This window comes from Eurosta solidaginis, chromosome 1 (genome assembly GCF_040869045.1).
Source record: "Eurosta solidaginis isolate ZX-2024a chromosome 1, ASM4086904v1, whole genome shotgun sequence".
NCBI classification, from domain to species: Eukaryota; Metazoa; Arthropoda; class Insecta; order Diptera; family Tephritidae; genus Eurosta; species Eurosta solidaginis.
Window position 1 is genome coordinate 31,866,926 of NC_090319.1, and position 26,012 is coordinate 31,892,937.

The following is a 26,012-nucleotide window of genomic DNA, read 5'->3' on the forward strand; positions in this document are numbered from 1 at the left end:
GAAGAGGAAAAAGGTTTCATCGGCCTTCACAATGCGGGGTATGGTGCATATAAAGCAGTCCCCAGCCTGAGTTTTCTCGACAGTCTCGACCCGGAAAACAATATTTCCTTTCGTGAAGACGACAGCCGGTTGCGAACAACGCCCTGGAGGGCCACCAAGGACTTAACTAACAGCATCCTGCTAATAAATATTTCTCTTTGCTCTCTTCTAATCTATTCCTTCTCTGTCTTTTTTTCCGCCTACAACATCACCAAATCTTTGATTATGTTGTTAGCCAAATTCAGTGCAAATCATTCACTTAATTATTTTTATAATTTTGGTCTCCGATAGTGAGTCCCCGAGGTCCAAAGACTGTCTATCTACTTTGTTGCGCATAGTCAGCAAAAAATCCAACGGGCTGAAAGTTGTTCATATCAATGCGCAAAGCCTTTATAAAAAGCTTGACGAATTGAGGTTTCTGTCAGAAGGCTCCGATATTGATGTCATATGTGTTTCAGAAACATGGTTTTCGTCGTTTCATAAAAATGATATGGTGAAGATAAATGGATACCAACTTTTCACGAGTTGATAGAAGTGGTCATGGTGGTGGTGTTGCGATATATGTAAAAAGTAATTTGTCCTGTAAATTGTGTTGTTGTTCTAGTCCAGGGGATCCTATGGAATATGTGTTTGTTCATGTGTTTTCTGAGAATAATAGTAGGCTTCTTATCGGCTGTACGTACAGACCGAATCGACTAGTAGAATGGTTGTTGAGTTTGATTCGATGATGACCAGACAAAGTTTCTGCAGGATAACATAAATAAGTTATTCGATGATCACGTTCCACCAAAAATAAAAACACCTACATACAATCATAACCCTTGGTTCAATGCTACATTAAAACACCTTATCCACCTTCGTAACCAAGTCTACTCACGGTGGAAAAGGTACAAAACAGTCGAAGCGCATAGCTGCTTTAAAACAGCTCGGCTTACTGCAAACAAAGCCATAAGGCTGGCCAAGGCAAATTATTTTAAGTATAAGTTTAGTTCTGCTTTGAATACAAAAGAAAAGTGTAACAAAATCAAACAAATAGGAATTGGTAAGCCCAAAAATGTCCTGTCTCATCCCCCTGATGTCGACATCAACGAAATAAATAATACTTTTGTAAGACTACCAAACTCAGCCGACAATGTGTGTATTGATAACTAATCCGTTCGTGTTAATGTTGACACTAGCCCTTTCGAGTTTGTTGTGTCGATAATTATGATGTTGTCCAAGCCATACTTTCTGTGAAGTCTAACGCAATGGGGCTTGATGGTATATGTTCAAAGTTTTTAAAAGTCATTCTTCTCAAAATCCTTCCTCACATTACTTACTTGGTCAACTCAATTTTGACGACCGGTCTCTTCCCAATATACTGGAAAGCTGCAAAAGTTATTCCAATCCGTAAACAAAATAATGAGTATCGACCAATAGCCATACTCACTTTCCTCTCTAAGGTCGTTGAACGTATTCTACATGGGCAAATCGTATCATATGTACATGAATACAAGCTCCTGTCAGACATTCCGTCCGGTTTCAGGTCAAAGCGGAGCTGTACAACGGCACTATTATCTGTGACAGAAGAAATTCGTCAGCGAGTGGATGAAAGTTGCATTGCCTTCCCAACACTTCTTGACCACTCTAAAGCTTTTGATTCTGTAGACCACACTCTGCTCTGTAGGAAGCTGGAAAACTTATTTAACTTCTCTGGTCATGCAATTGCCCTTATAAGATCATATCTTGGCGATAGGACTCAAGCAGTAAAAAGTCTAACTTCCTACATGTCTTAAGAGGCGTCCCTCAAGGCTCTATCCTGGGTCCTCTGTTATTTGTTCTGTATATCAATGACTTACCCGATGCCCTTAAGTAATGTAATGTTCATATCTACGCTGATGATATGCAGTTGTTTACGTGTTGTCCTCGTGATCAAACTAGCTTGTGCATAAGTAACTTAAACCACGATTTGAATCAAATATTTTTATGGGCTAATATGAATGGCTTATGTATAAACCCGAATAAGTCAAAATGTGGAAAGACCATATTTTTAGAACGGTTGGAAAAGTGTATGGAATGCTTCGTACACTATGGTTAACACAGTATTTCACGCCTTTGCATATAAGACTACTTCTGGCTAAAGCGTACTTAATACCTACGCTACTACATGGTTGTGTGATTTACTCATACTGTGACTATCTGCGCAAGAACAAACTAAATGTTGTTTACAACAACATTGCTAGATATGTTTATGGGTTGAAAGACTTGATCACGTATCACAACATGCTGAAAGGTTGCTAAACATTTCTTTCGAAAATCTTTTAAAAGTCAAAACACTGTCCTTCCTCCATAAATTGATACACACGAAGGAACCTTACTATCTATATCGTAAGCTTATTTTTCTGCAATCATCAATATCGGTGCTTCTTCTTTAGATACCGCACGATAACCTCTGAACGCCAATTCTTTGTTACTGCAATACGTCTTTGGAACTCCCTACCTACAAGTCTTCGACTCTTAAGTAATGCTCTGCACTTCAAAAAAGAGCTAACATCATTTTTAAAACGACTCTTAAACTGGATCTCAAAATGTTGTTGTTAAAATGTTCATTTCTAAGTCCTTTTCCTTTCTCTGTGTCTTCTTTATTTGTTAAATACTATTCGATCTATTATCAGCCAAAGGTTATCATTACTACTGCTGTCTTTTAATATTTATTAATTAATTTTCTTTAGTTTTAAGATTTACATCTACATACATAAATATTTAACTATTATCCGTTATATTTAATTTAATTTGATTAATCTAATTTATTTTTATTATTAATGTTCAATTTTTATAGCTCATGCTATTCATGACTAGCACTGTTAAATAATTTGTCAAAATTGTTGTGCTGGGAACAAAAAAATTAAATACATATATAAAACCAGTTGCGCGGTTGCATTTTATCAGAGTTGCCATAGTAAAATTGTATTATCAATTATTTGTATGCGATATTTTACTTTTGGCAGCTCTGTTCGATCGTCATCGTGTCGTGATCACGGTTGTTAAAACACGAGCCATGATCGGCTCATAGTGGTCGGCAAACGCATTGCAAAGGAGTACTGTCAGAGTGAGTAATCTAAAAAATAAAATAATGGAACACGTAATCCAACAATTTCTGCAGGGTACTCGTATTTTTTGAAGGGTAGTGGACACGCATAGATTACATAGAATTAGTCGCTTCCCAATGCAGTCGGTTCTATGTAGCGGAGCGACTCGGGATTTTTCCCGACCAAGGACTGTCATTTCAGTGTGACCCCATTTAATTTGTTTCGTCCCTCCCACAAATTGTCATCCTCCCAGCAGCTCCTTGCAGCAGGACTGCTACATATTCTCTTACTCCGGGAAGGTATCGAACCCAATCCGGGTCCGTCTCCTGACCCCGGTCCTGAGAAATGGTTTTGCTGCATTTGCCAGAAAAGAATCTTTTTAGGACGGTCATACTCTGTTCAGTGTGTCTCGTGCAAGGGATGGTTGCATCGGACAGGTTGTTCTGGGCTTGATCCCAAAACCCGACGTCCACGTAACTTTTATAAATCTTTTGTGGCTCCTTGCTGCTCACGCCCAAGGGCGTCCCGTAGTCTACGCCTAAGCGCCCCCCCCCCCCCACTACCTTCCAGCAGCCTCGCTGCTCAGCAAGCCACAACAAGTACCCGCTGCTGCTCGCGCCCCACAGCGCCAACAACTCAAACAGCTGATACCACTCATAACTACTACCTTCGTAGTAGAGCTGGTAGCAATGCTGCGCATTAGCCCCTGCCCCCGTCTTCTTCTCCCCCCCCCCCCCCTCTTTTCTGGCAGCAATCGTGCAGGTCAGGGAAACAGACTCTTAGTCCCTACCTCCGTTTGCACCGTCTGCCAGCACAGAATATATAGGTTTGCGACATCCGCTCAATGCAGCTCCTGCCTTGGGTGGTGCCACTTTCCTAGATGTTCTGGTCTCCGCGACGGCAACCCCTCGACGGGTTTCATCGCGCCATGTTGCCAGGTCGCAAACCCAAATCATCCGGGTACCCCAATGCTTGCCCAAGGGCGCCCAGTCCCAAGGCCACAACAGCAATTGCGTCCTGGCCTTCCACAACCTAGGCGTAGTCACCCGTCACTTACCCCTAGAGTGGCGGCGTCACCCCTCATGCACTTCAGAATTCTGCAGTTAAACTGTAATGGACTAACTGGGAAGATTACGGAGATAGTCGATTTCATGAAGCGGCACAACATCCGCATTGCTGCGATTCAAGAGACTAAACTCACAGCAAGATCTGCATTGCAGACCTGCGCTGGGTATAATGTCCACAGGAAAGACCGCGAGAGCGGAAATGGAGGCGGCCTCGCGTTTATTATACACCACTCTGTGCAATATTATATATTTGATCCTGGCATCGACCGCAGGGACAATGTCTTAGAACGTCAAGGCCTATCTGTTCGGTCAGGCGATGCAAATCTAGAAATCATCAACATCTACATCCCTCCTGTCACCTGTTGCCCCAGTGGATACCGCCCTAATATCGAGGCCTTACTCACTGGCAACAATCGCATTATCTTAGGCGATTTCAATGCCCATCACGACCTATGGCATTCAAACTTGCGGGCGGACAGTAGGGGTGAGATGTTGGCGGATCAAATAGAAGAAACGACGTTCTGCACAATGGACGGAGACGCCCCCACACGTATGGTAGGAAGCTGTAATAGCTCGCCAGATATCTCAATCGTGAGCGCAGAACTCGTAAACTGCGTCAACTGGCAGCCGATGGTAACATTGGCATCCGACCACCTGCCCATACTTATTTCGTTCGAGCGTACCGCCGACTTCATCGTCACCGAAAAACGCACTTTCATAAATTTCAAAAAAGGAAAGTGGGAAGAATATAATTTTGCAACAGACAGCAGCTTTGCTGCCCTCCCTATCCCGACTGATGCCCGCCAAGGGGAGCGTGCCTTCCGTAAGGTCATTGAATCCGCCTCGGCACATTTCATTCCCGCCGGGAGAATTCCCGAAATCCGGCCCCACTTCCCGGCGGAGGCCGCGAGCTTAGCGAGGGAACGCGACCTTATAAGACAGCTTGATCCAGGCGACCCCCAAATAAGGGATATAAACCAACGCATCAGATTGCTTGTGGATGAACACAAGCGGGCGAAATGGGAAGAGCACCTAAGAGGTTGTAACCTCTCTACCGGTGTGGGTAAACTTTGGTCCACCGTAAAGTCCCTATCGAATCCGACTAAGCACAAAGACAAAGTTTCCATCGCCTTTGGCGATAAGGTGCTGTCGGATGCGAAAAAATGCGCGAGCGCTTTCTGCCGACAATATATAATGCATCCTACGGTTGACAAAGATAGACGGAGAGCCAATAGACACGCACATAAACACAAATTCAGCGCGTCACCAATCACCATCACCGCTAGAGAGGTTGAGGACGCCATTGGTCGCGCTAAACCATCCAAAGCAGTGGGCCCAGACGGCATAGCCATGCCGATGCTTAAAAACCTAGGGAAAGAGGGTTTCAAATATTTAGCGCATGTCTTCAACCTGTCTCTTTCCACCTTTGTCATACCCGAGAAATGGAAAATGGCGAAGGTGGTCCCGCTACTAAAGCCTGGGAAACCAGCTAACATAGGTGAGTCATATCGTCCGATATCTCTCCTATCGCCAGTGGCAAAGACGCTTGAAGCCATTTTGCTCCCTTATTTCCAAGCATATTTGCAGCTAGCCCCTCATCAGCATGGCTTCAGAAAACTCCATAGCACTACCTCCGCGCTAAATGTCATTGGCACCCAGATAAATTGCGGTTTGAATCAATACCCCCACCATAGAACAGTACTCGTAGCGCTAGACCTATCAAAAGCCTTTGATACGGTCAACCATGGCTCGTTACTGCAAGACCTGGAAGGGTCTACCCTTCCCCCATGTCTTAAAAGGTGGACCGCAAATTATCTGGGTGGTCGGCAGGCATCAGTGCAATTCAGAAACGAAACATCAAAACCAAGGGGAATTAAACAAGGGGTGCCACAGGGTGGTGTCCTATCCCCACTTTTGTTTAATTTCTACATATCTAAGCTACCTTCACCACCGGAAGGAATCACAATCGTTTCCTACGCCGATGACTGCACAATAATGGCCACAGGCCCAGGCCCAGAGATCGATGAGCTATGCAATAAAATAAACGGCTATCTCCCTGATCTCTCCAGTTTTTTTCGCCTCGCGAAACCTGGCATTGTCACCGACTAAATCTTCCGCGACCTTATTTACAACATGGACGCCCCAAATGTCGACCATATTGAACATCCACGTCGATGGCACTACGCTACCGACTGTCCTACACTCCAAAATCTTGGGTGTGACGTTTGATCAGGATCTACATTTTGGTGCGCATGCAACCGCAATTGTTCCGAGAATTCAGAGCCGTAATAAAATCCTCAAATCCCTTGCTGGCAGTACCTGGGGAAAAGAAACGCTCATGACCACATACAAAGCAATTAGCCAGCCGATTACGTGCTACGCGTCACTTATATGGTCGCCAAGCCTAAAAACTACCCACTGGAAGAAACTACAGGCCTGCCAAAATACTGCTCTCAGAATCGCCACGGGCTGTCTTCTTATGTCCCCAGAACACCATCTGCAAAAGGAGGCGAGAATACTCCCCATCAGGGGGAGAAATGAGATGCTGACCAAACAGTTTCTGTTGAATACCCAGAAACCTGGGCATCCCAACAGACATCTGATTGACGAACCAGCACCGCCTGGGGGCCTAGGGAGTCATCTCCGTAAGCATTTTGAGGAAATACGGCACCTGAGAACCCAGCCGTATGAAGCGAAAAAACACAAGCAGGTCCTTGGTGAACTCCATAGACAGGCGTCGGACCTTTATGTCGGGAATTGCCCGGTGAATCCAGTACTTGAAGAAAAATATCCAGAACTCGCGGAAGAGGAACGCATACTCCCCAGGGAAACGCGTGTCACTCTTGCTCAACTTCGTTCTGGATACTGTAACAGGTTAAACTCTTGCCTGTCCAGAATCAACCCCGACATACAAAATGTATGCCCCGCTTGCAATGTGTCCCCACATGACACCAACCATCTCTTTAATTGTAATGTGGAACCAACGCCTCTAACACTCCTTTCCTTATGGTCCACCCCTGTTGAAACGGCAAGTTTCCTTGGACTCCCGTTAGAGGATATTGACATTTGTGATCGGTCGCGGCTATTAGGTGGGGCGAGCATTGCTACAACAACAACAACATAGAATTAGTGTAGAGGGTTAAACATAGACACATATTTCAGTTACATCTGAGTATGATGCGTATTGAAAGTTAGTAGTACAAATTTTATACGCAGCAATTTCAGAGGTGTATTTAAAGTTTGACGCTTAGGCGTAAAGTTTAAGTGTAAAAAAAAAACACAGCTAAAGTTCAATCTATTAACACCATAACTTCAGCATAAAATGAGATCGTCGACGATGTGGTAAAAGCTCCGCACTCAATTTAAACCGATTTTTTGATAATGGTTGAATGGGACACGATTTCTGCATATGGTGGTTATTGTCCAGAATCACTAGCCCCAACAAAATAATGAAAAACTGCTAACTCCATAAAATTTCAATACATTTTAAGCTGTCATGCAATAGAGCTTTTTCGTTCTACTGTGGACTTTTGGTGGATGGAGTTAGCAGCTTTTACAGTATCGTCGACGATATATTGGTATTAAACTTGTATAAATGGTTGTGTGGTAATAGACTGAAACTAAATATTAATAAAACTAAATATATGATAATAAAAAGGAGGAATATCAATGAGGATGATATAGCCGAGCTAAAAATAAATGATGAAATCATACAAAGAGTTAACAGTACAAAATACTTAGGAATAATAATTGATAATAAACTCAAATTTGAAGATCATATAAATTATACAATTAAAAAAGTTGCTAAAAAAATAGGAGTCATGCAGAGAACAACTAAATTCATTCAAAAAAAGTACAAAATAATTTTATATAAATCAGTCATTGAACCGCACTTGGTGTACTGCCCGTCCATTATATTCATAATATCGGATAAAGAAGTAGACAAGCTCCAAAAGCTTCAAAATAGATGCATGAGATTTATTCTTCAGAAACCTAGAGATACACGAACGGCTGACATGTTGAAGACTTTAGACTGGTTAAGTGTGAAACAAAAGATTTTTTTTCACTGATAATTCCATGACCATGAAATTCATATTTAATATCAAACATGGAAATGTACCTGAGTATTTAAATAAAAATATAGCATTAGTTGAGCAAACTCACAACATAAATACGAGGAACAAACATAATTTCAAATTGCCGTTTTTGATCAACAGAACATTTTTTACAAGGGTCTGAAAAGTTACAATGATCTGCCTATGGATATAAAAAGTTGCAACCAAATAACAGTATTTAAAACAAAATTATATGACTATTGTAAATCCTTAGCTATAAGATAAAAAACTGTAATATATTCTAATTTACGAATTAGGCTTCTGGCCGTAATAAACAAATAAATAAATAAAAAAATAAAAAAAAAATGATCGAAATCAGATTATATCCATGACTGCTTTCAAAAATGGGAAAAAGGAGCAATGCTTTAGTACATACTGCTGAAGTGGCGAAACATGATGAGTGGCTAAAAAAGTTACGATGTACAATACAAATTTATTACAATTTTGTAAAATTGGCGTAGTGCCGCCCACATTAGGCAGAAGAAAATTCAAAAGTTTTGCAAAGCGTAAATCAAAAGCCGTTGATATCACTCTGCAATATGGCAGAAATATGGTCTTTGGTATTATATATTGTTACGAATATTAGCAACACTAAAGGTATTGCCATCTCTAAGCCGATGCTAAACAGTGATTTGTATGCACATCAATAATTCAATCATTATGTCTACACACATGTCCATACGAGCAGCGGAGAAGCAACGCACAAGCACATGCATATATCTTATCTAATGCGGCAGTTACCCACCGACGTGTGCCGTACGTAAGGACGTTTGTCGTACGAAGCACGTTTGACCGAACTCTCAAGCCCGTAGGAATCAATGTGTGTGTCTGTGTACATGTACATAAGATATTTGTGTGTGTATTGTTTACAGATAAGCACTGTTGCCATTGACCATTTTGCATGTATGCTTATGGAAACATCAACTTTTTCCAATTTAATTTTTGATATTGTAAAAGGCCGGAATACTATTAAATAAGTATAAATAGATTAAATATTTATAATCAGCACTTTTACATAATTATTTCGAATTATTTTCACAATTTTTCAAACTTTAATTAGGCGTTTTTGCATAAAATTGCAAACGGTCAAAAATTAGCGCACAAAAGTTTACTAGGCAACTCTGTCTAGTGAGAGAGCGATCAGCTGACACGTTCTTACGGAAAAAATCAAAATTGTTTTGATTTCTACGTTCCGGGCTACGTACGTACGGGCGTTGCACGTCGGTGAGTTTTCGTTTACATTGCACACTCATAAGATAGGTCGTGTCAGCTGACACGTTTTTTCTACGTACGTTCGTGGGTAACTGCCGCATAAGGTGCTCACAAGAGAGGGCAATAATTTGTGCAAGTATTATGAGAAGCAATAAACATAGTTGTGGCTGGTAATTTTGTAGCTGATAACTAATTAGTAAGTTCTGGAATGGAAAAGCCTAGAAGTATGCAACGAGGAAATCAGACAGTATAAAAAGGTGACAGTAGCGGCGCGAGAGTTTAGTTTCGTTTTAACTATCAAACAGTTTTTGATTAAGCACGCAATCTGTCGGGCAATAGTAGAGTTTCATTTAAGCTATCAGTCAGTTTGGTTATTAAGCAAGCTAGTTGCAAAGTATAAGTGTTATTGTGAAGTACTTTAATAAAGGCCATTTTTGCATTATTGAAGATTGGAGTTATTTATTCAACAGTTTAGTGATTCGAATTTAGCAGAAGGTTGCAAATAAGAGGATTTGCAGTAAATTCGTTACAATATAGATCCGATCAAAGCTGTGCAATTTAGCACTCAGTTGTTTCCTAAACCGATGACTGCGCGATAATGGCTACAGATCCCGGCCCACCCATCGATGACCTATGTAACTAAATAAACAACTATCACGCGGATTTCTCCAGTTTTTTCCCTTCGCGAAACCTGACATTGTCACCGACCAAATCATAGGCGGCCTTATTTACAACATACACATAAATGTCGATCATATTGGACATCCACGTCGATAGCATTACGTTACCGACTACCAAAAATACGAGGTGTGACGTTCGATCAGGATCTACATTTTGTCTCGCATGCATCCGCAATTGTACCTAGAGTCCAGAGCCGTAACAAAATTCTTAAATCTCTTGCCGGCCGCACTTGAAGTAAAGACAAAGAAACGCTCATTACCACTTATAAAGCAATTGTCCGTACGCTTGTATGCTACGCGTCCCCGATGTGGTCGCCGAGCCTTAAGTTTACTCAGTGAAAGAAAATACAGGCATCTCAAAACACCGCTCTCAGAACCGACATGGTGTTCTTATGTACCCAGGGCACCACCTACATAGTGAGGCGAGAGTACTTCGCATTAGGGAGAGAAATGAAGTGCTGAACAAACAGTTTCTGTTGCATATACAGAAACCTGGGCATCACAACACAACAATCTTATTAAAGAGGCCCAGCGTCCAAGGATCTTAAGAAGTCGCCTCTGCAAGCAACAAGAAGGTCCTCAGTGATATCCATGAAAAGGTGACGGACCTATATGCAAGGAATTGCCTGGCGATCCCCGTTCTTAAAGTTAAACACCCTGAACTCGCAAAGGAGGATAGCAATCTCCATAGGGAGACGCGCGTCACTCTAGCTCAACTTCGATCTGGATACTGTAACAGGTTTAACTCTTACCTATCCAGAATTAACTCCGACATACATAATGTATGTCCAGCTTGCGGCATGTCCCCACATGAAACCATCGCCTCTAACACCCCTTTCTCTGTGGTCCACCACAAAGCCAAAGGACATACGTTCTATTTAGTTAATCTGTCCACAAAACGTTTGATGCCATAAAAAAATACTTGACGCGATTTACTCCCGAGGAGATTTAGACCCAGCTTCCCTTCCAATTTGCGTCGTGCTACATATTTTATGGCGATTCCCAACGGCATCTGCAAGTCAGATGAATCTTCACTGGGAAGCTTTTCATGGGAGAAGTACTCTCGAGTTCTTTCCACACCACTGCCGAGGGGCGTTCCCGTTTAGAAAAACTTGTTTCTAAGTGAATGTTTTTTTAGACGCCATAAGTCGATCAAAAATCTTTTAAATCATTTAATGTTCGTGACGTTTCTCTTTAAATGTATTCTTAAAATACATGTAAGAGCACACAATTGGGTATATAATGTTCGGTCTCTACCAAACTCAATTCCTTACTTGTTTTCTATTAAATTCAAAACATACAATATCATTTTAAAAAAATTTCTTAACTTTTGATAAAAATTCCGAAGTACTCACTTGGATCGAGTATACGCGATACCTTTTACTGAGTATCTGTATTAGCATCGATACTTTGATCCCAGTATTTTATATGAGTGCCCGTATCGATACTTTTTCTAAAAGTTCTATCACTACTCTCATGTGCTTTTTACAGCATCCCATAGTTATATATTCAATGTTGCCTTGCGTTGGGCTACTACCTCCATGACATCAACCCACATATTTTCAATGGTAGTGACTGTGGCGGCCATTCCACCTTACATATTAGCGTGATCCCTTTTCACCATACATGACAATTTTGTACTCGTACGCAGGGCCGTAGAGAAAATCCGGGCCCGGGGCTAAACAATTTACGGGCCCCCTATAAAAAATCCACTAATACATATCATTTACTTGAATTAATGACGTCTCATTCATGAATCATTACACTGCGTTACAACAACAAGCTTTAGTTCTGTGCTATGAACCAAATATACTTATTCGAAAAGGGGAGAAAAAATAAAAATACATGTGTTTCGGCGATTACCATGTACACGTTAGAATTTTTTTATGTATAAAGTATAAAGCTCCTAGTGTCCGTCTGTCCGTCATAAACAGTTTAGTGTTAGAAAGTTACTATTGATAAATTACAAATATATGGAGTACCCATTAGAGGTTTACGCCGATTACTTTAACGGCGGCGGCGGCGTAGGCGGCGCGCCGGGGTACGCCGGTGTTCTTACTTTAAAAGCTTGATTTTTCTATCTAAAAAAATAATATCGCGGGTTCGAATCGATCTCAAGGCCTAACAATAATTATTTTATCATTATTATTGTTATGATAAATTTTTTCTTAATTGAAAAAATTATTAAATTAGAATAGAAGAAAGAAAAAATTTAGACAACTGCCAAATCTCGTTGTATAGATCCATTTCGGGAACTGCTAAATTCCTTCATCGGCAACGTTTAGGCGCCGCTGCTATAACCATTCAGCCATCACAGCGGTTTTTTGTTTGTCTTCATTAATCCTACTTCTATTCTGGTTCTTGCCAATTGATATTCACAACGCTGCGACATCTGTTGCAGAATGAATGTGAAACTTGGACTTGTTTTGATGGCAATGCTGCCATAGTGTCATATATTTTATTGACACTTTCCTTTTTTCCACTTTTTTCTTTCTTCTATTCTAATTTAATAATTTTTTCAATTAAGAAAAAATTTATCATAACAATAATAGTGATAAAATAATTATTGTTAGGCCTTGAGCTCGATTCGAACCCGCGATCTTACAAATCAGTAGGCCGATATAACAACAAAAATTATTAAAAAAATGATATTTAGGAAAGGGTTTGTTTATATGTATTTAAGGAAATCAACGTGTTGGCCATTTCGGAAAGATCCGGGGTTTTTGCATCAAAATCTCGCAGACCGTTCAAAAATTTTCAGGAGTAGCTCCTTGCGAAGGGATTGTCTCTCGTTCGCATGCTCCAGAGAGGCTTCGAACCTAACCCCTGTCTTTGGAATTGGTACTGCTGCGTCTGCTGAAAAGAAATAGAGATACATAAAATAGTCACACTTTTGCCTGTTTATCTCGTGCAAGGCGTAGTTTCACCTAGGGTTAACTCCTAATAATCGTCGCGAACACAATTTCTTTAAATCATTTGTCGCTTCCTGGCGGTCACGCATAAAGGCGACTTAGGGTTGCTATGAATGGTCTATTAATACTCATGACTATCGTGGCACAGGGCGCCTCCAGTTTTTTCGGCTGTTTTTAAGAGCTACAAATTCCGATGTGCGAACAGTAGGAATCCCTACCACCAGTCGCTACCACGCCTCCTGAGCCTCACACCATATGCCAGTACAGAAGCTATAGGACTGCGACTTCGAACTCATACCTTCGTTGACGTCACTTTCCTAGAAGCTCTAGGTGTAGCTCCGAAGACTTTCCAACGGATGCTTTTGTCGCGCTATGCTGCCGAGCTACACCTTGAAACGCTAGGGAGTGACTATTCGGCCAAAGATACCGCCCTCGAAATCATAAGCAGTCTAAGTGGATGTCATTGCGTCATGGCTGAAAATCGTATAATCCTCGGCACATCTACATAATTAAAATTTTACAAGGACCCTGGATAAAATTTTGAAATGTAGACCAAAGATTGCAGACGTTTGTGTTCACAACATAGATTTCAATAGTCTTCGTTAAATCAAATTTAGAATGAAAGTCGACGGATTTTAAGTTGAAAGTTGTTAACTACTGTTTTCCGGCCTTACGATATAGGAGCTCATTATGTATGACCGCGTAGCTTCAGTTTTCAGACAAGTTCGACGGTCCACTACGTTAGGGTAGTATCACACACGCTCATTAGTTCCACTGTCTTGGGAAAACTTTTGCTTCACCACTTTGAGTGTTCTTGCGAAGGACAAAGCCTCACATGGTAGATATATGTGCCTACGTATTCACAATTGTAAAAGGAGCCGTAACGTGTAGGTGATATTTAAACTTGGTTGATAGGCTATAATCAATGTGATTCACTCCAAGGGACTAGTTTTGGACAGGGCCGCCAACTTTAGGAAATGTCAAACCGGGAGGCTTGGCTGTTGAAGGATGAAGTGTGAAAATCAAAATTAACATTTCAGACGCTATTGTATAGTTTCGAAAACAAACAACAGATGTTTGAATGCAAGACTTAGTGATTTTTCAAACCCTTCTCAGAGGTACATATATCCTCAACTTAAGTATGAGGTGAGAATAATTTCAAAGGAGTGTTTATGCCCCTAGAACCTACTAAAGGATTTTGCATCACTGATTTCGCTTATTCTTGAGGACAATTTAAAAACATGTTCGCCTTCGGTCATTTTATTTGAATTAATTGTTCATTATTAATTTTTTCAAAAATTCAAAGTGAGCATATAAATTTATTATATAACTTTTCTTTTAGTATTTTGTTTTAATAACTTGCTGAATTGGGTGATGCAAAATCCGTGTTAAGCTGACATCGAAAGCGCCTGTTATTTTAAATAACTTTTGAATAGTTATAGAGTTAAATTTCGCAATTAGTTTCTTATAACTGGCAGTGATGCGCATCCGTTGATACCACTTTCGACCATATCCGACCAATGGCCTAAACAGTCTTAAACGAGTAGAAAATATAGCAACGCGCCGGACGCCGCGCCGCCACGCCGATATTTTTGACATTCGGCGGCGGCGTGCGAAAAACGACCAAAATCGGCGGCGGCGGCGTTTATCAGCGGCGTATATCTCTAGTACCCATCCTACTCCAACAACATTTTTTTTTTCGGAACGCTTTAGTAGTTTAAGAATTTGGAGTCCCTTCAAGTTATGCCGAAAAAAGTGAAAACAAATTTTTTTTTTTAATTCAGAAAAATCTGAGAATTGATAAAAATTCTTTTTTTTTTATTTGACGTGATACAGACATTTCCACGAGTCTGCCTGCAAAAATTCAGCTCGATTGGATCGCGGAAGATGGGGTTAAAAATCGATCCAATGTATTTTACACAGGCGGACAACGGACACTACGAGCTTTATACTTTATACATAAAAAAAAGTTCTGACGTGTACATGAAAATCGCCAATACACGTATATTTTTATTTTTACTCCCCTTTCCGAAAAAGTATATTGTGTTCATAGGACAGAATGTGTGTAACGCGGTGTTATTAATGGATTACATCAAAAAAAAATGTTTGCCCCATCAACTAAATGGTTTTTGGACTAAGAGCTGACAATAAAATTAACACAGAATGTTTACTATGTATACTATTTTATTGTAACGTAGATATAAAATTCTCTTTTAAAAGTCACATATTGTTTCAAATAATCTTTTCTAGTTATTTGGTAACATTTTAATACATTTCTGATAAATTTAATAATGATTATAAATTTTAGTTACTCAATATAGAAAGTTTGGATATCAAAGAGTGGCTTTATTTAGTTGCTTTATTCGCTGCAAAATTTTTATAATAATATCAAAATTTAACTGTCTTGCCAAAACAGATTCAACACAAAGCGTGGCAAGTCCTAAAACTCGCTCTTGAGATGAACACGATCTATGAAAGTTTTTGATTCTTGAAAGGACGCTGAAGGAAAGTTCTGCACTAGCTACAGGGACAGGTATAGTGCAAAAGATACGTAAAGCAACACAAATGTTGGAGAGGATCCTATACAGATTTTGAACATATGTAGATGGCATTTAGCAATTCCAATGGTGACAGTTCTTAATCAAAAATTCCTTCGTAAATGTGTTTCAAGTGAATTATTTCGCATTCTAATCTTTGAGAAATGTCCGACTTGTATTTTTCGACAAATTTTGCTGCGCTCGCCCGAACCGTAGTTTCATCCATGTCTTCAAATTGCCACAAAAAGGAAAATGTCTCGCTCAAATTTCTCATAGCTGCAAATCGTTCAGTAATGCCAGTGATTACCGAATCAACGATCACCAGGTATATATTGTTTTTAAAATCAGACTGCGAATCATCCGTAATCATCTCATTTAAATTAACGTCTTTTGGGGTTTCTCTTTCGAATGTCCGAAAACGTTGGCGAGATGTTCAACAGCAACTGTTTTGCATTCGTTTAAAATTGTTTCCATTGGTTCCTGATCAACTTCAAATCAGCTAATAAAGCATCTAGATGTCGGGCCTCAACATCTATGGTGGCGTCTCTAGCTTGAAGGACCACGTTTCTTTCATTAATGTTAGTTAGTATTTTGCACCAAATTGAGGACAGCAAGATACATTCGAACTTGTTGATGTACTTGAGAATGCCGGTAACATCGCCGTATACTAGCACATTCAAATTGGGCTTTTGGCTGAAAGACTATGAAGAGAACTCGGTACATTTTTTTGAGGATGTCCCATCGTTGTGGAGTGCTGCTGAAAATAGTAAAACATTTTTGTACAACTCCGAAGAAAGTAGTTGCAGCCGTACAACATTCTGCAGAATCAACACCACATAAATCCAGACTGTGGGTTGCACAAGGCGAGTAATCAGTATTCGAGTTATTGTCGAGAATGCGACGTAGTGCTCCGTTGTAAGCTCCTTTCATATTGGCGCCGTTACTTTACCTTTGTGCACGACAATCTTTTAATGGGATTTCATGTTTACCTAGAGTATGGCAAATTAGATCAGCGATTTTCTGACCAGTTTTTTGGTTACAATTCACGAAAACCGTTCATGAATTGTAAGATTTGTTGCTCTCGAATTGAAATGGAGTTACCGCAAAATGAACGTAGTCTGTTCAACATGACTAGCATCAGACGTAGCATCAACGATAATAGCAAAATACTTGGCTTTATTGCCTTGATCTTGCACAAATTTCTATAAACTCGTTCTGAATGTCTGGGGAAAAATAGTAAACTAGTAAACGATTGGGCTGCTGTTGTGAAATCCTAACTTTGTCCAAATGATCTCTATGTATCGGATCATATTGGCTTATGAGATCTTAGATGCCCAAAAAATGTCCATCGTTTCGTTCACCAGGATATATACTTTCGCCTTTCAAAGCTAGGCCTCTTTCACCCAAAAATAAAATAGTGTCCAATATTCTATATAAAATTTCTTTCCACTTTTGAGTTTCAGTGATTAGCTGTTCATTGATAAGTGTTCAATTGTAGTTTTGAATTAGATTTTGTAAAGATCGCCATTTAATGTGATCTTGAGTATTTTCGAGTGATTGCAGTTTATCGTATAGCTTCTTTCATACCTGGAATTTGGAATATCCGCGGAACAAATTTTAGGTCGATTTAAAGTATTGGTGTTTAATAGACGACATGGTAGGCAATAAAAAGCATTGCTACTGGCACTCCACACTAGCCAGTGACGCTCCACTTTCTCTCCACTTGGGAAGATTCTGTTTAACAACGATGTAGAAAATGATGAATGATGAACATTCATCAGTATCACCATGAAAACTTTACGATTTCGGATTCATGTAAACATACATTTTTGTTCGACTTTTTATTGTCTCCTCAGGCCCAGGCAAAAAATCATTATCAATATTCGTTGCTTTTGAAATTCGGCTTAAAATTTGCACATGGAACAACTAAAGACTCCTGAATTAAAAAATGTTTTATTGTCTCCTCAGGCCCAGGCAAAAAATCATTATCAATATTCGTTGATTTTGAAATTCGGCTTAAATTTGCACATGGAACAACTAAAGACTCATGAATTAAAAAACATGTCTTAGTACCTCTAAATCGCGGGCCCCCTTAGAAATCCCGGGCCCGAGGGAACCCCACCCCCCTCTCCCCCCTCGACGGGCCTGCTCGTACGACCATAAAATGTTGCGCCATTTGGCCCAAATGTTAATTGGTAAAATCTTTTGTTCATGCGTTTCAGTCAATAACGGTGCTTTTGTTGGATTGTGGGCACCCAGATTTTGGGTAAGGAGTAATAAAAATTTGGCCTTTAGACATAGAATATTACTTAAATAAACTCCCCTTTCCTTTTAAATATTTCACAAAGATACTAGCGATAATATGAATTTTTTCTACACCTTTTCATGCGCTACTATGATTTTGACTAACTGGAAAGCCGTTGCAACTTAAATTTCATACAAATTTTACAAAACCATTGAGATTGCTTGTTTTGATGCTGGCTTCTTAGTCTAATGGATTTCACAGTGGATACCGAAAAATTTTTGAGATAAAAGAAAACTGGGCTACTTAAATGAAATGAGCCAAAAGCACAACTAAGATTTAGACAAAACTGTATGTGCTGTATGAAGTTGACACAGATAGTTGCTGTTATATTTTGATTGTATCGATAGACTTAATACATATTATAATATATACATTTAATCTTGTTATATAAACTGCAATGAACTGTAAATCACATGCTAAGAAAAAATTTTACTGACGGGATAATTGGTTTTAAAGAACTGTAGTTAGGCAATTCACATATACTCATAGCACATACATATGTGGAATATAAGACGTTGCGAATTGCCTGTGATGTATAAGTTCTAAATTATAACACTTACCGCATATTTTCAGTGGTGCTTCTAGTTCTAGGAGTATTGGTTGCGAAAGGAAAATTTCGCGCGATTTCAAGCATAAGCCACGAATTTCACTCTCAGATAGTTGTACATTTTTTCCAGGTCGTGCTCCACGAACTAAGTAAGAGATTAATACTAAATATACGAATATAATAAAATAAGTTTAATATGCACCTTCTAATAGTCTTGATATAATGCTGTCAATATTCATGACGTCTGACATGACGCGCTTTCTCCACCGTTTTCAATATAATTTCCAGACCTATAATCTTTCTGGTACAATCGAATTTGCTAATCAATGATCAATTGCTTTTTTACAGTTGCCTGTTGTGGTCAGAAAGCACCGTACCGTTTCCTTCCAATTGAACTTCCCGTTTTTCCTAACCTTGTTATTTACAACCAATTTAGGAAAATTAAGATGTTGTTTTATTATTGTGCTTTATATCATTACTCGGGACGGTTTCCACAAATGTATATACATTACACCAACTAATTGCTCTTACACCCTTCTCTCCGAGTGGCGATTAGCTAAGTTGATAACCAGATTTTGTAATTGAAGCCTATACGGCGGGATGAGTATATGGTTATGCGTTGTTTCAGAAATTGGCAAGAAATGGCAAAAACAACAGTTTGTCGTTGTCAGCCCCTCATTCGATTATCGTTTTTTTTTAATTATTGGGCGTCTAGTGGGTGGTTCGCAGGCACTGTTTTCATGAACGCTTTATACCACTAACACTAGCTCAAATTTTGTCGCTTTCGAAGGAAATATACACACCTTTTGATTAATCGCCATCAAAGCTAAAACAAAAACTTTTATTTGTAATGAAAAATGCCTTTTGTGCGCATTAATGTGAAAAATCGTTTTCTATGCACTTTTAATGGAGTGCGGCTTTGTAAAAACTTTACAAGGTTTTCCTTTTTCGGAAATTTTAGCAGTACACACCAGAAATTAATTAAATACCACGATGACAAGTGCGCACCAATTGACAGCGGTTACCGAAAGAAAAACTGATGATTGATGGCATGTGTCAAGCATTGGTGTTAAGCATCAGTTCGTGAGCGCAGAACTCGTAAACTGCGTCAACTGGCAGCCGATGGTAACATTGGCATCCGACCACCTGCCCATACTTATTTCGTTCGAGCGTACCGCCGACTTCATCGTCACCGAAAAACGCACTTTCCTAAACTTCAAAAAAGGAAAGTGGGAAGAATATAAATCTGCAACAGACAGCAGCTTTGCTGCCCTCCCTATCCCGACTGATGCCCGCCAAGGGGAGCGTGCCTTCCGTAAGGTCATTGAATCCGCCTCGGCACATTTCATTCCCGCCGGGAGAATTCCCGAAATCCGGCCCCACTTCCCGGCGCATCAGATTGTGGACGAACACAAGCGGGCGAAATGGGAAGAGCACCTAAGAGGTTGTAACCTCTCTACCGGTGTAGGTAAACTTTGGTCCACCGTAAAGTCCCTATCGAATCCGACTAAGCACAAAGACAAAGTTTCCATCGCCTTTGGCGATAAGGTGCTGTCGGATGCGAAAAAATGCGCGAGCGCTTTCTGCCGACAATATATAATGCATCCTACGGTCGACAAAGATAGACGGAGAGCCAATAGACACGCACATAAACACAAACTCAGCGCGTCACCAATTACCATCACCAAACCATCCAAAGCAGTGGGCCCAGACGGCATAGCCATGCCGATGCTTAAAAACATAGGGAAAGAGGGTTTCAAATATTTAGCGCATGTCTTCAACCTGTCTCTTTCCACCTTTGTCATACCCGAGAAATGGAAAATGGCCAAGGTGGTCCCGCTACTAAAGCCTGGGAAACCAGCTAACGTAGGTGAGTCATATCGTCCGATATCTCTCCTATCGCCAGTGGCAAAGACGCTTGAAGCCATTTTGCTCCCTTATTTCCAAGCACATTGCAGCTAGCCCCTCATCAGCATGGCTTCAGAAAACTCCATAGCACTACCTCCGCGCTAAATGTCATTAGCACCCAGATAAATTGCGGTTTGAATCAATATCCCCACCATAGAACAGTACTCGTAGCGTTAGACCTATCAAAAGCTTTTGATACGGTCAACCATGGCTCGTTACTGCAAGACCTGGAAGGGTCTACCCTTCCCCCATGTCTTAAAAGGTGGACCGCAAATTATCTGGGTGGTCGGCAGGCATCGGTGCAATTCAGAAACGAAACATAAAAACAAAGGAGAATTAAACAAGGGGTGCCACAGGGTGGTGTCCTGTCCCCGCTTTTGTTTAATTTCTACATATCTAAGCTACCTTCACCACCGGAAGGAGTCACAATCGTTTCCTACGCCGATGACTGCACAATAATGGCCACAGGCCCAGGCCCAAAGATCGATGAGCTATGCAATAAAATAAACGGCTATCTCCCTGATCTCTCCAGTTTTTTCGCCTCGCGAAACCTGGCATTGTCACCGACTAAATCTTCCGCGACCTTATTTACAACATGGACGCCCCAAATGTCGACCATATTGAACATCCACGTCGATGGCACTACGCTACCGACTGTCCTACAACCCAAAATCTTGGGTGTGACGTTTGATCAGGATCTACATTTTGGTGCGCACGCAACCGCAATTGTTCCAAGAATTCAGAGCCGTAATAAAATCCTCAAATCCCTTGCTGGCAGTACCTGGGGAAAAGATAAAGAAACGCTCTTGACCACATACAAAGCAATTAACCAGCCGATTACGTGCTACGCGTCACCCATATGGTCGCGAAGCCTAAAAACCACCCACTGGAAGAAACTACAGGCGTGCCAAAATACTGCTCTCAGAATCGCCACGGACTGTCTTCTTATGTCCCCAGAACACCATCTGCATAATGAGGCGAGAATACTCCCCATCAGGGAGAGAAATGAGATGCTGACCAAACAGTTTCTGTTGAATACCCAGAAACCTGGGCATCCCAACAGACATCTGATTGACGAACCAGCACCGCCTAGGGGCCTAAGGAGTCATCTCCGTAAGCATTTTGAGGAAATACGGCACCTGAGAACCCAGCCGTATGAAGCGGAAAAACACAAGCAGGTCCTTGGTGAACTCCATAGACAGGCGTCGGACCTTTATGTCGGGAATTGCCCGGTGAATCCAGTACTTGAAGAAAAATATCCAGAACTCGCAGAAGAGGAACGCATACTCCCCAGGGAAACGCGTGTCACTCTTGCTCAACTTCGTTCTGGATACTGTAACAGGTTAAACTCTTACCTATCCAGAATCAACCCCGACATACAAAATGTATGCCCTGCTTGCAATGTGTCCCCACATGACACCAACCATCTCTTTAATTGTAATGTGGAACCAACGCCTCTAACACCCCTTTCCTTATGGTCCACCCCTGTTGAAACGGCAAGTTTCCTTGGACTCCCGTTAGAGGATATTGATGACAATTTGTGATCGGTCGCGGCTATTAGGTGGGGCGAGCATTGCTACAACAACAACAACAACAACATCAGTTCGGCCCATGATGAAAGGTACAAGCGCTTTAAGCGCCAAATACACGACACGAACATTTCCGCGAACATTCCGCAATCTTGTTCGCAGCTTTGGCCATACACCATACGAACTTCTGGCCGAACATTAGTTCTCCTTCAGACAGCGATGAATAGGGACAACAATTGTGCTGCAGCAATATTGCTCACTGTGGCAATTAAGCGTAAAAAAAAAGAGAGAAGATCGCAAAAAAAGAATTTGGTGCAAAGAATGGTTTAAAAAACGAGCAGTTCTTGGACAAAGTGAACTTATTAAAGAACTGGAATTCACGTCACAAAATGATTTTAAAAATTACGTTCGTATGAGCAAGGCAACATTTGACCAACATTTGACCATAACTGTATCCTTTGTGGCATCAGGATCTACTTCTTTTAATTTTTCGATTAAAGTCGCATAATCATTATTCTTTTTAATTCTATTACAATAATCTTTGCTTTTTACTTGCCACAATGATGGCAAAGATTTATACATTTCAATAAATTCACTCAGAAATTTTTTATTGTCCATTTTACTTTTCCGCGCACGTCTGTTCCGTTCAGAAATTACTACGATTAAGAGCTATTTCGCCATACACGCACGAACAGTTCGCGCAAATGTTCGCCAAAAATTAAAATATTTTGATTTTTGGCGAACATTTGCGCGAACTGGCAAACACCACCGAAAAGGTAGCAGAAACATGACATAACGGGAATGTTCGCGGAAATGTTCGTGTCGTGTATTTGCCGCTTTAAGCTCCAGACGTAGGTGCGTTATCGGTAACCGTATCGGTAACCTTATATCAGCTGATTCGACCAACCTTATGGGAATCAATGCAATCGATTATTGGTGCCGCTAAGGTCGTAACCGTATCGTAGCCAACCCATTGGGTTTTGGTTTACCGTCGTAACGATAAACAGCTGATTACGTTAGGGATACGACTACAGCGATACGACAAACGGCACCAATGACTCTGCTTTTAAGACGGATTTTCATAACAGCTACCATTGTTGCAAAGCGAGAAAAGCGTCAGTGCGTTTCATAGTTATTTGGCTATTAAGACACCGAGTCCCGAAAATCTTTTTCAATGCAGGGATTTCGGGATTTGAAAATGGCAATCGCGGTATCCCGGAATTTTTCGGGATTATTCAGAGGCTGTTACCTTATAATTCGCCTAGAAGGTTAAATGTGCTCATATTAATCGTTCCTGAAATGGTCGGGCTAGTACTTGGTGCTTTTTTACCGGAACGTACCGGACCTATATCCGGCAAAAGAACCATAACCATCGATAACACTCCCAAAAATCTTCGGGGAGGGTCTTTATCGTTAATATAACAACAACAATAGTTTACCAAAAAAAAAAAAAAATTTATTTCTCCAATGTTATGTTGCTGGAATTTTGCACGGATTTAATTTTTATCCCACCCCATTAGTGGACCGGCAGTGCTATTATTTATAAACGCGACCGAAGGCGTCAACGCAGAAAGGTGTTCTGCGCAAAAATACTATAGATAACCAAGTTTTCGTAAATTTTGTATCATATTAGTTCCTTAATTATGTTACTATAGCCTTTACCCGCGGCCCCGTCCGCAAGGAGAAAATTAAATATATGGGATATTTACGTTAGCCTGCTTATCAAGTTATCTGTTTAAAAAGATGTTTCTGTCTAATACATTTTATTTTTGTAATTGAGTAAAAAAAGAACTAAATGAACTGATAACCTGATAGGATCCCCAAATGATCCCGAAATTATCCAGAAAAATCCACGAAATGACCTCGACGCTATCGCGGGCAGATCCCGAAAACCATCTAGAAATGCCACGGAAGGGTCTCCAAAAGTTCCCGGAATAGTCCCAAAAAACCCGAAATGACAACGACACGATTCTAGACTTATCCAGAGAACCACAAAGAAATGATGCCTGAAGGGTACCAAAATGATCCCGAAATAGTCCCGAAAAGTTCCGAAATGACCCTGACAGGCTCCCGGACGGTTCTCAAAAACCATTCAGAAAATATCCAGGAAGGGTCCTTAGGGGATCCACGACGGATCGCGAAAACCAAACCAGTCGATAAAAAGTCCCGAAATAACCCCGACGGGATCCCGGACGGATCCTCAAATCATATAGATATGATGCCGGAAGGTACCCCAAATGATACCGAAATAGTCCCGAAATGACCCTGGCAGGATCCCGTACGGATCCCGATAAGCATCCAGAAATAATGCCGAAAGGGTCCCCAAATCATCCCGTATTAGTCGAGAAAAAGTCCTGAATTGACCCCGTCGGGATCCCGGATGGATCCCGAAAACTATCCAGAAATGATGCCGGAAGGTATCCCGAAAAAGTCCCGAAATGACCCTGACGGGATCCCGGACGGATCCCTAAAACCATCTACAAATGGTGCCGGAAGGTACCTCAAATGATCCCGAAATAGTACCGAAATGACCCCGACGGGATACCGGACGGATCCCGAAAACCATCTAGAAATGATGCCGGAAGGTACCCCAAATCATCCCGAAATAGTTCCCTAATGAACCTGACGGGATCCCGAACGGATCCCGTAAACCATCTAGAAATGGTGCCGGAAGGTATCTCAAATGATCCCGAAATAGTACCGAAATGACCCTGACAGGATCCCGGACGGATCCCGAAAACCATCTAGAAATGATCGCGAAATAGTCCCGAAATAACCCCGACGGGATCCCGGACGGATCCCGAAAACCATCCAGAAATGATGCCGAAAGCGTCCCCAAATGATCCTGTATTAGTCGAGAAAAGTACCGAAATGACCCCGACGGGTTCCCGGACGGATCCCGAAAAGCATCCAGATATGATGCCGAAAGGGTCCCCAAATGATCCCGTATAAGTCGAGAAAAAGTCGATAAATGACCAAGACGGGATCCCGGACGGATCCCGAAAACCATCTAGCAATGATGACGGAAGCTACCCTAAATGATCCTGTATTAGTCGAGAAAAAGTCCCGAAATTACCACGACGGGATCCCGGACGGATCCCGAAAACCATCTAGAAATGATGCCGGATGTTACCCCAAATGATCCCGAAATAGTCCCGAAATGACCCCGACGGGATCCCGGACGGATCCCGAAAACCATCCAGAAATGATGCCGAAAGCGTCACCAAATGATCCTGTATTAGTCGAGAAAAAGTCCCGAAATGACCCCGACGGGTTCCCGGACGGATCCCGAAAAGCATCCAGATATGATGCCGAAAGGGTCCCCAAATGATCCCGTATAAGTCGAGAAAAAGTTCCGAAATGACCAAGACGGGATCCCGGACGGATCCCGAAAACCATCCAGAAATGATGCCGAAAGCGTCCTCAAATGATCCCGTATTAGTCGAGAAAAAGTCACGAAATGACCCCGACGGGATCCCGGACGGATCCCGAAAACCATCTAGAAATTATGCCGGAAGGTACCCCAAATGATCCCGTATTAGTCGAGAAAGGGCCCCGAAATGACCCTGACGGGATCCGGACGGAACCAGAGAACCATCCAGAAATGATGCCGAAAGGGTCCTCAAATGATCCCGTATCAGTCGAGAAAAAGTGCAGTAATGACCCCGACGGGACCCGGACGGATCCCGAAAACCATCCAGAAATGATGCCGAAAGGGTCCCCAAATGATCCCGTCTTAGTCGAGAAAAAGTTCCGAAATGACCCCGACGGGATCCCGGACGGATCCCGAAAACCGTCCAGAAATGATGCCGGAAGGGTCCCCAAATGATCGCGAAATAGTCCCGAAATGATCCCGGAATAGTCCCGAAAATGTCCCAAAATAATCCCGACGGAATACCGGACGGATCCCGAAAACTATACACAAATGATCCCGGAAGGGTCCCAAAATAATCCCGGAATAGTTCCGAAAAAGGCCAGAAATGACCCCGGCGGGATCGCGGACGGATCCCGAAAACCATCCAGAAATGATCCCGGAAGGGTCTCGATATGACCCAAACGGGATTACAAATAGAGTGAAGATAATTATAAACCC

The 26,012-nt window shown here is 41.4% G+C and overlaps 1 protein-coding gene across 3 annotated transcripts in view; it reads right to left on the reverse strand.

Annotated features, from left to right (window-relative positions):
* The window catches only part of LOC137250954 (serine/threonine-protein phosphatase alpha-1 isoform), a 100,404-nt gene extending 80,917 nt beyond the window's left edge, over positions 1-19,487 (reverse strand). For all 3 annotated transcript variants that reach the window (XM_067784750.1, XM_067784734.1, XM_067784741.1), the window contains exons 1-2: positions 18,685-19,487; positions 18,496-18,627 (exon numbers count right to left, since the gene is read on the reverse strand). In XM_067784750.1, coding sequence (XP_067640851.1) covers positions 18,496-18,627; positions 18,685-18,733 — 181 coding nt within the window. In that variant the 5' untranslated portion in view covers positions 18,734-19,487. The remainder of the gene's footprint in view (positions 1-18,495; positions 18,628-18,684) is intronic.
* Between the last annotated feature and the right edge of the window lie 6,525 nt (positions 19,488-26,012).